Source organism: Physcomitrium patens, chromosome 4 (assembly GCF_059467195.1).
Source record: "Physcomitrium patens ecotype Gransden chromosome 4, ASM5946719v1, whole genome shotgun sequence".
NCBI classification, from domain to species: domain Eukaryota; kingdom Viridiplantae; phylum Streptophyta; class Bryopsida; order Funariales; family Funariaceae; genus Physcomitrium; species Physcomitrium patens.
The window spans coordinates 14,400,693-14,412,854 of NC_143413.1; the positions used below are offsets into that span (position 1 = coordinate 14,400,693).

The 12,162-nt window shown below is 37.4% G+C and overlaps 1 protein-coding gene across 2 annotated transcripts; it reads right to left on the minus strand.

Annotated features, from left to right (window-relative positions):
• Window positions 1-2,378: 2,378 nt before the first annotated feature.
• On the minus strand, window positions 2,379-5,784 carry LOC112280877 (chromatin remodeling protein EBS). 2 transcript variants are annotated; one of them, XM_024516787.3, is made up of 5 exons: window positions 5,135-5,784; window positions 3,837-4,225; window positions 3,484-3,552; window positions 3,101-3,245; window positions 2,379-2,709 (listed from the first exon to the last, which is right to left on the minus strand). In XM_024516787.3, the coding sequence occupies exons 2-5, from the start codon at window positions 4,220-4,222 to the stop codon at window positions 2,683-2,685; spliced, it is 627 nt and encodes a 208-aa protein (XP_024372555.1). In that variant the 5' UTR covers window positions 4,223-4,225; window positions 5,135-5,784; the 3' UTR covers window positions 2,379-2,682. The 2 variants fall into 2 exon arrangements, with proteins under 2 accessions (XP_024372555.1, XP_024372554.1); XM_024516786.3 differs by having other exon boundaries at window positions 3,837-4,185; window positions 5,135-5,783.
• Window positions 5,785-12,162: the final 6,378 nt, after the last annotated feature.

The window sequence follows — 12,162 nt, forward strand, 5'->3', positions numbered from 1 at the left end:
AATGCTTGATTCGAAGGAGCTGTTCTCACTGTTCACTTGCTCCGAGGCAACCCTACGCATTTCGGCGTCGAGTCCTTCCTTTGAGCTTCGACTGTCGTGGTGCTCGTCAAAGGACACATTAGAACGAGCAATGCACTTTCTCTGCCGATGAACGCTGCGGGAATGAGTGTGGTGTTTGTTAATGGACCTCGTTTATTGCCGTCCCGGACAGAAGTTTCAGAATTGCTTTATCGGTTGGCAAAGCTTTCCGTCTCTGTTTTTGGCTGGAACTTGAGTTGTTCCTGTTCTGAAGTAAATGCTGATTAGATCGTCCTAGAGAGAAAGGACCTTTGGATTGTTGTCACGGTGTGTGTTGCTCTTTTACTTCGTCGTCGAAAGACGTAGAAACTTTTGACGGATATTTTGTGACGAGTTGCTGAGGAGCTGTTTCTTGAACTTTCCATGAATGTGTCCAGAAACGAGCGTGATTTTATGATTAAGTAGACATCTCTCTCTCTTACTCGCCCTGATTGGCTCCACAAACGTGAGGAATGGAATTTAAGTAGCTGGAAGTGTCTTGTTTAATCCTTCATTCTGGAAGGGAAGAGGTTCGGCTTTGTCAGGAATAAGAAATACTTGATTCGTGCAGTGTAAATGGTGGTCCAGAGGTCATCACAAATTGAAGGCTCATGACAGTGTTGTGAACGTTCTGCTGTCGCAGTTGAATATTTCGTGATGCATCGTGATATCTATTCTTTATTGATCCAGCAGATTGTTCTAGGGAATTAAGAATCAGAAAGAGATATTGATTACATTCAAGTTTATGAATACTTGTATGTACGATAGAAACGGACGACTGATGCGAGGCACAGTTGGTGCTGCTCCGGTTGATAAGTTGAAAGCTAGGCCTGGGTGGAACAAAATCATTGTATCGAAGTTCAACACTTCTTCTTGCCGCAGATTTGGAACTCGTGCTCCTCAGGAAAGAGATGGAGGTCGTTGTTTTTGTGAGTATGCTTCATACAGTTACCTTCAAGAGACTTATCATATTGTTCAATGATAACAATTAAAGAGCCTTGGGTTTTGGTCTCAAAAGCACTTGAATGTTTGGGCTTCGAAATCATTCGAGGACTGCTTTCATGCACGAAGAAACATTAACTAATTTTGAAAGTTTTTATTTCAGCAATCGTGGCATCTCAGTAGGTCTTAGGCCTCGCCGCAACTGACCACCGCTCTGAAAAGCGAAGATATGTGATATTCATCAAATGGATAACAGGTGGCTAGATCCCAAACTGCGCACAAGCAAATTGCTTTTGATGCTTCTGCTGGCGACTATCCATCTTTGAAGATGCTTTCTTGAACGTCGACATGCAACAATGAACCCATTCGTTCTGGAAGCAACTCTCTACAGTTTCTCTACTACTTCGATCAAGTGTTTTTTTTGTATAACATAAAGTTGGACAGGATATTCTGTCTATTGAATTCAGGACATTTGCCGCAAATCTATTGAATGCACGGAACGTCTGTTGCAACATCATCAGTGATAGAACAGGCGGCATCTGACGACAACACCTACCATGCCTACCTGCAGATTGATTTCGTTTGCGCAGCATCTTCTCACCACGTTCCGTGCTGAGCACCACTTCGCAGATTCCATCAAAACCTGCAAGTACTCTAGCCATTGTATTGGACCACAAGACTTGAGGGATATTCGTTGACTAAATGTAAAGATGCAGAACGCACCATGTAAAGCTATCGATAAACTCCCTTGATTCTATGAAATGTGAAACATTGCAGGTTGAAGAATAGACTGATGTCTACAAAACTTCACAGAAGTTGAATTTGTGATCAATGGGTCTACAGGGCGTAACGACGCTAGTGAACAAGGATGTGTTTAAAATTGACTCGCAATCCTCGTCATGATTGAGGCCATTCAACAATAATCATATTCTTGATTAGGCACACTAATCTTCGCGTCCACTTTATGAGACTAGTTACGAAATCCATCCTTTTCAACTAAACATTTGTTTACGTCACAGAAGGAATATTAGATTACATGAAAACTCATGTTTTGTGCAAAAAAAAATCCCGGTAGCCAAATTCAATGATGTTTTACTTCGTCCTCAAACTCACTATCACATGTCCAATCTTTAAGAGGTCATCTACTTCAAACACTGAGTTAGCACTAGTCTAGAATCACTAAAAACATTGCATGATCTCAATTCTTCTTCCTAGCTGCGCGGTCTAGTGTCGTGAAAGAATCCTCTATCTTAACATGTTAGAAATTGGTGCACATTACAATCCAACTTGGAATTTCCAGCCCCAAGCAAATGGTCCATTTGACTTCTATTCAAGAAAAGGTATGTCCAAGAGGAGTTTGTGGAGTCTCATTAAGGATGTGGAGAGAGGAATGAAACTATAAGTTGAACCACATGGGGTAAATAAGAAACCAACAGATACACGTAGCAGGAGCCCTGCCACAACTTTTTCCAGTGTCAGACTGCAAGGTTGTGCAATGCACGGCCCTCACCACAAAATTTTAAAGCCAACGCCTTGTGCATACATTGCTGTCCTACACATTTCTTTTTCCCAGAATCTAACCTGAGTACTATGTCATCTCCTTCAGAGCATATCTTGTACACAAAATGTGCGGTAGCACCGAGTGAAAGCCCAGCCCAAGCCACTTGAAAGTAGGATCCTCAATCATCTCTTCCGCCGCTTTGCATCAGGCTGCATTTGAAGTTGAAAAATGTTCAGATCATGAAGGTATGGGCACGATAAGCAACAGCTAAGCCAGATGAGAGAAAAAAGAAACAGAGTCCCAACTTGAATGCCAAAATCCTTTAGTCTCAATACCAATTTAAAATGGCCAGGTAGCTTAAAAATCAGAGTTATTAACTGACATCATGTCTATCGTGTCATATGAATATTGAAAATGCCAGTCTGCAGCATTCAATCAACTAGTAGATTTCCAACGGATTATAACACGCAGAAAAACATCTCATTTGAATAAGGAAGTAGCAACTCCCATGAATTTTCAGCAGAATACACTAAATAATGCCAGCAAGCTTGGGCCATAAGGTAATGCCAGCAACATCAAAATAATGCAGAGAATATATACCTTGACATGGTCAGTAGCAGGTGAACTCCTAGGAGACGATTGCCGCACCTTCTTCTCTCCGGATTGAGAAATACAATCAGGGCAGAAAAACTTTTCCATTTTCTTCACCTGATCCGGTGTCATACTCATGCACGATGGGTGGAACCTATGTGCAGCAACATACACGAATTTCAGCCCATTTGTGGCATGCACACTCTAAACACTGAAGTTTACGAAGATGGATTGAAGATGACAAATCATGACACTCAGTTAAATATAACTAGTGCTAGGTAGAACAATTAAAGGTGCAAGCTCCTCACTCAAGAAACCGTCCTCTTGCAAATATCCGGGCAAATACAAAGAAATGCACTTTGTCGCAGTTGAACAGAGAAGCATAGGCCTACCAGTCTTTGCAGATTTCACATTGAACCATCAAGTCATCAGGATTGTAAGGCATCTCGCACTTGCAATAACTGCAAACAGCGGAGTCGATGGTGATGTTCAGTAATGCGGAACAAACACAAACACACACATGATAAGATGATATATATATATATATATATATATATATATATAACACGTTTACTCTGCAAAACCTAACAGTAAAAAGGCAAAAGTTTGCTGGTCTGTGGAAGCTGGTAGCAGAAATGCACAATATAGAGGTAGGTTTAGGTTGTGAGTAGGAACTCTTAAGAAAAGAAAACGGACGTGATTCCCACTTTCAACAGACTCAAATGAACGAAAAGGAATTGCTTACACAGCAACTCGATCAGGAGTGAACCCGCCAGTTGATGCTTTATATTCGAACCGGCAGAAATAGTCTTCTGCACCAACACTTTCCAACTTTGTGTAATTTTTAAACGTGTGCACAGTGCATTTTCCCTCTATGGTATCCGCGCTTTGTATATCATAATGATCGGAAAGAAAGAGCTCCTTCGTTCCGTGAAATTGTCTCCTGCCTCCCATTGATTCTTCCGGTCGATAATACCATCGACAACGGACCTTCACGTTGCTGTTATTTCTACCGTCAGCTTCGATTTTCTCTATCTTCGCAACATAAGGTGGTTTCTCTGGATCTTGTCCACGCATTAAGACGGTATCTCCCACTGTATCCATCATAATTCCAAAGCAGTTCGAGGTCATTCCCTTCAGTAAAGAAAGCTTTTGTGAGAAAATCCTTATTAGAAAAGCATTAATCGCTTTCTAGCAGGAGAGGATATATCACTTACAAGCCAGCAAAGAATATTGAAACCAGATATTTATGATTCTAATAAGATTGTTCACAATAAGTCACTGTTTAGGAGTTCAACGCCCAAACCCCTGTGTTTTCCTGATAGGAAGAATAGCGTGGGACCAGCAGGAGTTTCAGTACGTATTGTTATAGTTCTACAACCCAGGAGTGCGTAACCTGTCAGCAGTTCTGGGCATGATCTAACACGTTCTGGACACAAAAATCAAGAGTGGTTCAACTTTGATATACTGAAGGATTCTAAAAATAAAAACTCAAAAGAAGAGCGGCAAGAAACAGTACTCCAGCAGGTCTTCTTGTTGAAGATTGTCGAAACCAGTACTAAATCATTACGAACTCGAAAACTAGCTTAAAAAGCTACAGTTGGTCAGTGATTATAAAATGCAGAAAGCTAGCAATCTACATGAAGGATCTGATGGTCCATCTAGTCATTTACTTCTCCGAATTTAAGGAGGCAAAAAGTTCTTCTAAAAAAGAGAACGTGATCGAAAAATATTAATGCATGACATCATACCCAGTGCTCTCTTCCGCAGCATCGAAGTCCAGCATTTTTCGCTCACTAAATGCTAAAACAACATTGCATATTGCTACTATAGCTCAAAGCAATCAGTGGCATGAGAAAAGAAGAAAGTTGTTAATGAACTTTTTTTTTAGCAACTTGTGCCTTTGCGTCATAAAATGAAGAGAAGTAACAATGTTGACGTTCACAGGTCTCAAGGGCAATGCACCGGAGGTGATTCCAGGTCTATTTGCAAGCAATCAGGATCAAAACATGGAAAGAGTCCTTTTAAAATTCCTTCACTCACCTTTCACGACTTTGTTAGTGCCTTTCACAGTATACGAGTCTAGAGATTTCTTAGCAGCTTTGGACTTCGCCATCGCCGAACCAGTCCGCACCACCCTCTGCCTCTTCCTCCTCCTCTTCCAATCCCCTTCGCTGCCTGCTTTAATACATATATATATACATATAGATATAAATGTATCACCCCCCTGTCCAACGCACGCGCCACTTACAAAACTCGTCTCGTTTTACCTCGACACTCTTCTACCTCCGTATCACGACCTCAAACCTTATCTCCATGAATCACACCCTATCTTCCACACTCCGGCCGACACAAGCGCCTGAAGGCGACACACACCCCGTAACCCGGAATGACATTCATGCGCCCATGATTTTCAGGTCTGTCTGGTCAAACGCTCACACACACACACACACACACACACAAAGCCTCTCTCGCCCCGACGTCCGCTCACGCTCCAAAAAACCTACAGCTAACACACACACAATCCGGGAGCTGTTTATGTGCTCCACATCGAAACCACCCGCGCTCGAATAATTTGGCGTTGTTTCCTGGTCTTCCGAATCATCGCAGACATCCGTAGAAAGTGTACCCTCCGCTATGGCGGGGAAGCCTGTTCCTCCTGAAGCAGGTGCCTCTCTCTCCTTCCTTTCCCCCCCTTCTTCCCACTCTCCCTTCCCTCCCTCGCTCACTCTCCCCGCCCCCGCCCCCCAACCCTGCCCGCTGCAACTTAAAATTCTTCCCTTTGGCTAGATATCCACCTCCGCATCACCCGAATGCTTACATACGCCTAACCCCCCTGGCAGGGCATGCCCAGAAACGACCCGCCCTAGTATGATACTCCCCTTACCACATGTGATATCTACCAATCGCTCTTTGCTGCGACTCCAGCCCTTTTCCTAGATTTCGAGGCATTCTAGAATCGACTCTTGGCACAAGCTCGTGGAAGGGTCGGCTTGGATGAGTTGGAACTACGGTCTCCCTTGATTGGTGTTTTTAAGTGTTGAAGTTTTCCTTATTTTGGGAAGAAAATATTTATTTATTTATTTATTTATTTATTTATTTATATACATATACTTTGACACACGAACAAAATAAACTTCACATCTCATCTAGATATAATTTTTGAAGATGTGGATTTCTTTTACCACCTTAATGGTCAATTTGAAAGTATTTGAGTTCATAGTTGTCATGTTATTTAATGTAAATTATAAAAGATTAAATAAATAAGATTTCAGAGCAAGATTATTATTATTTTTTATCACATTTAAAAGACAGGTATACTACTAATATGTTCACTAGATCCGCTTTTCATAGATTTTCTATTGAAAAAAAGATTATTATATGTTTTAAAAAAATGATTACATACATAATAAGCTTTAAAAAATTAATTAATTAATCAAGTAGGTAGAAATAAAAATGAAGTCACAGATAAATAATTAATATGATGTTTTATAAATTTCAATTACTGCATGATTTTTTTGAAAATGAGAGATGTTTGGATGAATATTTTCTTTATTTGTATATATATATATATATGTATGTATGTATGTATGTAATATAAATAAATAAATAAATAAAGATAATAGTTTATACTATTATGTGTATATATATATATATATATTGAAATCTTAGCCCAAATATTTATTTTTAGAAATATTCCTAATGCCATCACAATTTTTGCTATTATTATTATTATTATCTACTATCTACTCAACATATTTTTTGTATTTTTTTGTTCCAATCAATTTTTTTGTTAATGGTTCCAACATGATTTCATTTTTTCAAATTTTGTAGAGAGTGATTTTAATTTTAATAAAAATAATATTAAAAACTAATGACAATAATAGGTTGTGGTGACAATAACAAAATTTATTGTGACATTAACAATACCTCAGTTAGAACATTTGTTTATATTCAAAAAATCTAATAATTCAAATATTATACTACCATAATATGTTATATTAAAAAATATCTAAAACAGAAATTTAAGTTGATATTTTTAATAGACACTTACAAACTTGTTCTTATTAGACACTAATTTACTAACAATATAAATAATAAACATACAGATATTAAAATATAGCAATTATTTTATAAGAGTTAAAGTGGTATATAAATTCTAAAAATTAATAATGATTTATTACATTAAAATTTGAATACTGCTTATAAATTAATTGTTTATGTAGTTTCTTTTATATTCGACTTAAAAACCTTTTGCAAATAGTACTTCTCACAGCACTTCAAGTCACGTCACAAGTTGAAAGATGGACTATCAACTTTGTATTGGCAACATATTGAAAAATATAAACGTTTTATAAATTGAATAATGTTACATAGGTAATTATGATTTTTTTATATAGTTAAATATGTAAATTACTTTTATTACAACTAAAATAGATGCTTTTTGGCAATAACACTTTTAAATGAAAAACATTATATATATATATATATATATATACACTAGTATGGCTTGTTAATTAGAGTCATCTTACATTATGTTATGTTATATTATATATTATTGTTACAATATCACATATTCAATATGCATTATGTGTTCATATCATCAATAACATATTTAGCTGAGTGTACTCTCGTGATGAAGCTGGGTAGGAAGGATGATACTATCTACTCCCATATAGATTATAATTATAACATATTAGATTGTATTATGTTATAATCTATTACCTATATAGATTAGCTTTGCCATCACAAATCAACAATGTTCTATTATATATGTATATATATATATATATATATATATACATATATAGCAATTATTGACCTTTTAAATATAATAAGATATAATAGTATTTAAAAGTATATAATATTCATGGTTAAGGTGTATTAAATTATATTTATAACAACTGTAGAAATATATTGTATAAATAAACACCCCAAGAATTTTCTTTTGATGCACCAAATTTTTTATTTTGTTTCTAATTGTTAATGATGTCTTTTTATAGCATATTATTTTTCTTTCTTATACTTTTAACTTAGAATTTATTTTATTTTTATTTTTTTAATTTGGTCTGATAATTTAGTTTGATGTTGCTTTTGATGTTGCTTTTGAAAGTATAAAACTTGATGTTGCTTTTGAAAGTATTTATTGTATGTGATTCTTCCCAAAAAAAAATGCCTGTAGTGTTCATGAAATTAAATTTCATAATAGATCTGATGTATCTACAGTTCACAACATTTGTGTTGAAAAAAAAATAAAACCACTCATTTTGTAATTATAGAATCTGTAACATTTTAAAAATTAAGGTTAGTTTTAAGAAAACATCCCAGTAAAGTAGTTTTTATTAATTACACGAAACATCATAAATTACTGATTTTTTTAATTATAGGGAGATTATTGCTGTAACAAATAAAGCCATCCAACCCAAAATACGTAGTTTAATGAATTGATTTTTGAAATCAATAAATTACAACACGAATCTTTTACTTTTCATCAGTTCGGATGGATTTCCTTATTATTTGACAAAAGCGCATGAACTGATCTTGTGTGATCAGTATGATTCTTTCATAACTTACTTTTAGAAAAGGTTAAAATCTTAATTTATAAATGTCCCTTGTATTGGATTTTAACAAAGGTGTTTTGTAAGAGAAGACATCAAATGAAAGAATTTAATTTTGATCCATGCTTTTAAAATACTAGGTAATTAAAAAATTTGTAAATTCAATCCCAATTATGTTTATAGGATGTTTTTATATCAACTTTAATTACTTTAATTTTTTTGATAAACTAATGAATAAATTTTATAGTAGTGTGTAAACATTAATTTAGTATTAAATTCAATAAGTAGATAGTACTCATAAGTTAAAGAAATTATTTCACCACATATATATTTTTTTTTAATTGATAAATGATAGGATATGTTTAATTTGTAGACATTGAAACAATTACACAAAAAAAATCCAAAAATTGAAATAGCTTAAAAATATCAGAAGTTGTCATATACTGCACCAAAAAGTTGGCATTCAAATCCTTGTTGTGAAATACCTATGTTGTATAATAAAAGCAAGCATAGAACTATTGTTCTCCTTTTCAAAATGAGGAAAAAGAAATTAGAAAAAGAAAACCTCATATGCTGAAGAATGTTTTTGGAATTCAACATAAAATATATTTTTATTTTTAGTTAGAGTTTATTGCATTTCTCAACTACAAAATTACAATTCAAACAATGAGTTGCTGTGAAAGAAGGTTAGAATAGTTTTTGATTGAAGTAGAGCTTGGCTTGAATATATTTGTGAAAACTATTTGCTGCCACACCCTAAGACCCCACTACTACGTTGCTAAGACCGGATCTTCAAGTCGAAGACAGTCGTCGAAGTCCCCTACTGAAACAAGTACAAAGATGGACAAGGTCTTCAAATTAAAGTCCAAAGTTGAGGTCGCCGACTCGTATGAGCACGAAGACGAAGGCACAAAGACGGCAGCAAAGCGAAGACCCGACACAGAGATGGGAAACAGAGAAGTGAAACTTGTGCTGGGATCCGTAAAATTTTAATTTCGAAGCTGGAAATTGGAATGTTTTGTTCGCGCTGGTGAGATATTTGGAGATTGTTGTGGTTTTTCGATATGGCGCGGGCCGGAGAAGCAGAGATGTGCTCGCTCCAGAGGTGTTGAATGCAAATGAGTGCTCCGTTACGTGAAGTTGTGGAGGGTCGTGGTGGGAGCACAGCTTGTGCGTGGCGGTGAAGATCGATGTCTTGACTGTGTTGCTGCGAACCTGTCCCCGTCAATCTTGTGTCTCTTTTCCGGATTCTGTTGCTAATTGTAGTTAGGATGAGATTCGATCGAGAGTTGAGACGCTTGCAGTCAGTGTTGTTAATGGAGACGCTGCCATTTTTGTTTTGAATCCGTTTAGGTGTTCATTTTTATTTCAATACCGCTGCTAGGGTTGAAGTACGTTGACGTGGATTATGAGTGAAGCGTTCCTGTGGAAATTTTCCTGACGGAGTTGATGTCATCGAGACCCGTTGAGGACGAAATGGTTGCCGATTTCGGGCAGCAATCACCGCGTAATTCAAAGTTCTTAATCTTCTCTCCACTTCGTGGTGACTATACGCCTCGTCCTTACTCCAGCATTCACTTGGCTTAGTTCTTTGTTGGTGATGCATTTCCAACTCTTCTTCTGGACATGTTACTGTCCGCCTTAGTTGTTTCTCCTCCTTTCGGGATGTTTAGAAGTATTACTTTGCGGGGTTATCCCTGTTGAGGTCTTGTGTAGCCGTTTTTATCTCGTTTTGCATCTCGACGTCCAGACTTAGCTACATTTCTCCTTCGAAAATAAATCTTGTATTTTCCTTGACATAAGAATCTAATGATATCGTATCTTTTTCAACATCTTTGGAGTGTAGTGTATTTTCGTTATTGTACATTTGATCGTTTGCATTGTAGGGACGGCAGTTTTTCTTGTTGAAGTCATCTTAACGATTGTGGCATCTCACAGGTTTTATTGCCATTCTTGAAGACTAGAAAGGATTAAGGAGTACAGGGTTGTGAAAATAAATTATTGGTTGTCGAGGCACAAGATGAGCAAAGAGATTGTGTTTAAAACTTCTGATCCAAAATAACACATGCTTTAATCATTGTTTCAGCATCACTCGCTCTTCTGCTCTTACTCATTATTGAGTGATGTAGCTTTTTGTTTCGTAATAAGATGATAGGAGCCCTAGTAGAGGGGAAGCGTTTATTCTGTGGTGTGGCTTATGCCTCATGTTTGCTCAGCGGAAAGGATGAGACAGCTCAATGAGGGCTGGCTGATGAACTTCGTAGCAAAGTCACTGATGAGTTCATCAAGTAGACAGAATCATAAGGATGGTTCATCGAGGGTGTCTTGACCAGTTTGTCGAGCGAATGCGCCAGACTGTTCGGGGTGGTGAATCAGAGCACTTTCTGCTCTTTCACGTACTCCAGTCGGTTTTCAAGCAATAATTCTCCTGTACATTTGATCAAATTGGTTTTAATGTGCTCCACTCTCGATTACAATGTATATGATTGTAGAGAAAATAGAGGAGGCTTGATTTCCATAGTTGAGAATGGTCAAGAACACTTCGAAACTCACCATATTTGGTTGCTGCAAGGCTCTGCAGTTTCTAATAATAAGACCTCTTCGGAATTCTTGTCTAATAGTTTTGAACAGATAGAAAATTCATGGCATTCTTTGTGATGCCAAGAGGGTTGAAGCCGAAAAATGAGCAACCTGTTTGATTTTGGGTTCCTCTCTACCGATATAAATCGATTGGATTACTTGGGAGGACCCTACCTGGACATTGCAATCGTTCCTTCATTCACAGCAGAGATTTGGTTTCACAACCTCAACGTCAATGCAACAGGTTTTGTAAGCTGTTAGTAACTCTACTTTCAAAGGCTGCTGACTCGATTGTGAATGGTGATGATAGTGTTCCCTGTTCCAGAGGCTGTGCCTCTCGTTTCCGCATCCCAGAGGTTGCGCCGAAGCTGTGGCTAAGCGATCAAAACCACGTATTTCAAAAGTTCAGCTTCTATGAACTTCTGTATTTTTACTTTTGTACAAACTTCGACAGGAAGCCAGACTAGAGTGTCACGTCCTCGTTTGTATTGTGTGCACTTGTGTAAGCAGCTTTCTTCGAACAGCAAGTAGTTGGTGTTCAATTCCTAGACTCTTCATCGTGGGCGGATTTTCTTGTGTAAGGAGTTATCACTGGCATACGATAACCGCAGTCAGCATAGGTAACTGTTCCGGGTAAAGAAGAATCCCGAAAATTCAGGTACTTGCGAATGACTTGAAAAACTTTTCAAATTTACCCACAGGGTATACGGTGTGTACACGGTTAAGCAACAAACCGTGCAGAATCCTGTCCTGAACGCAGCTTCTGTTTACAGAAGCGACAGAAGATGGGGCCCACAAACCCAGCGAAAAACTGTCTCTGGTGCATCCGAAATGTGTAACTGACCTCCAGAATCTAGCCATAAAAAAGAATTGCGTAAAACATGTAAGTCATGCGGTAGTCAGCAAGTGCCAGAGCGTGGATGCCAGATGCCG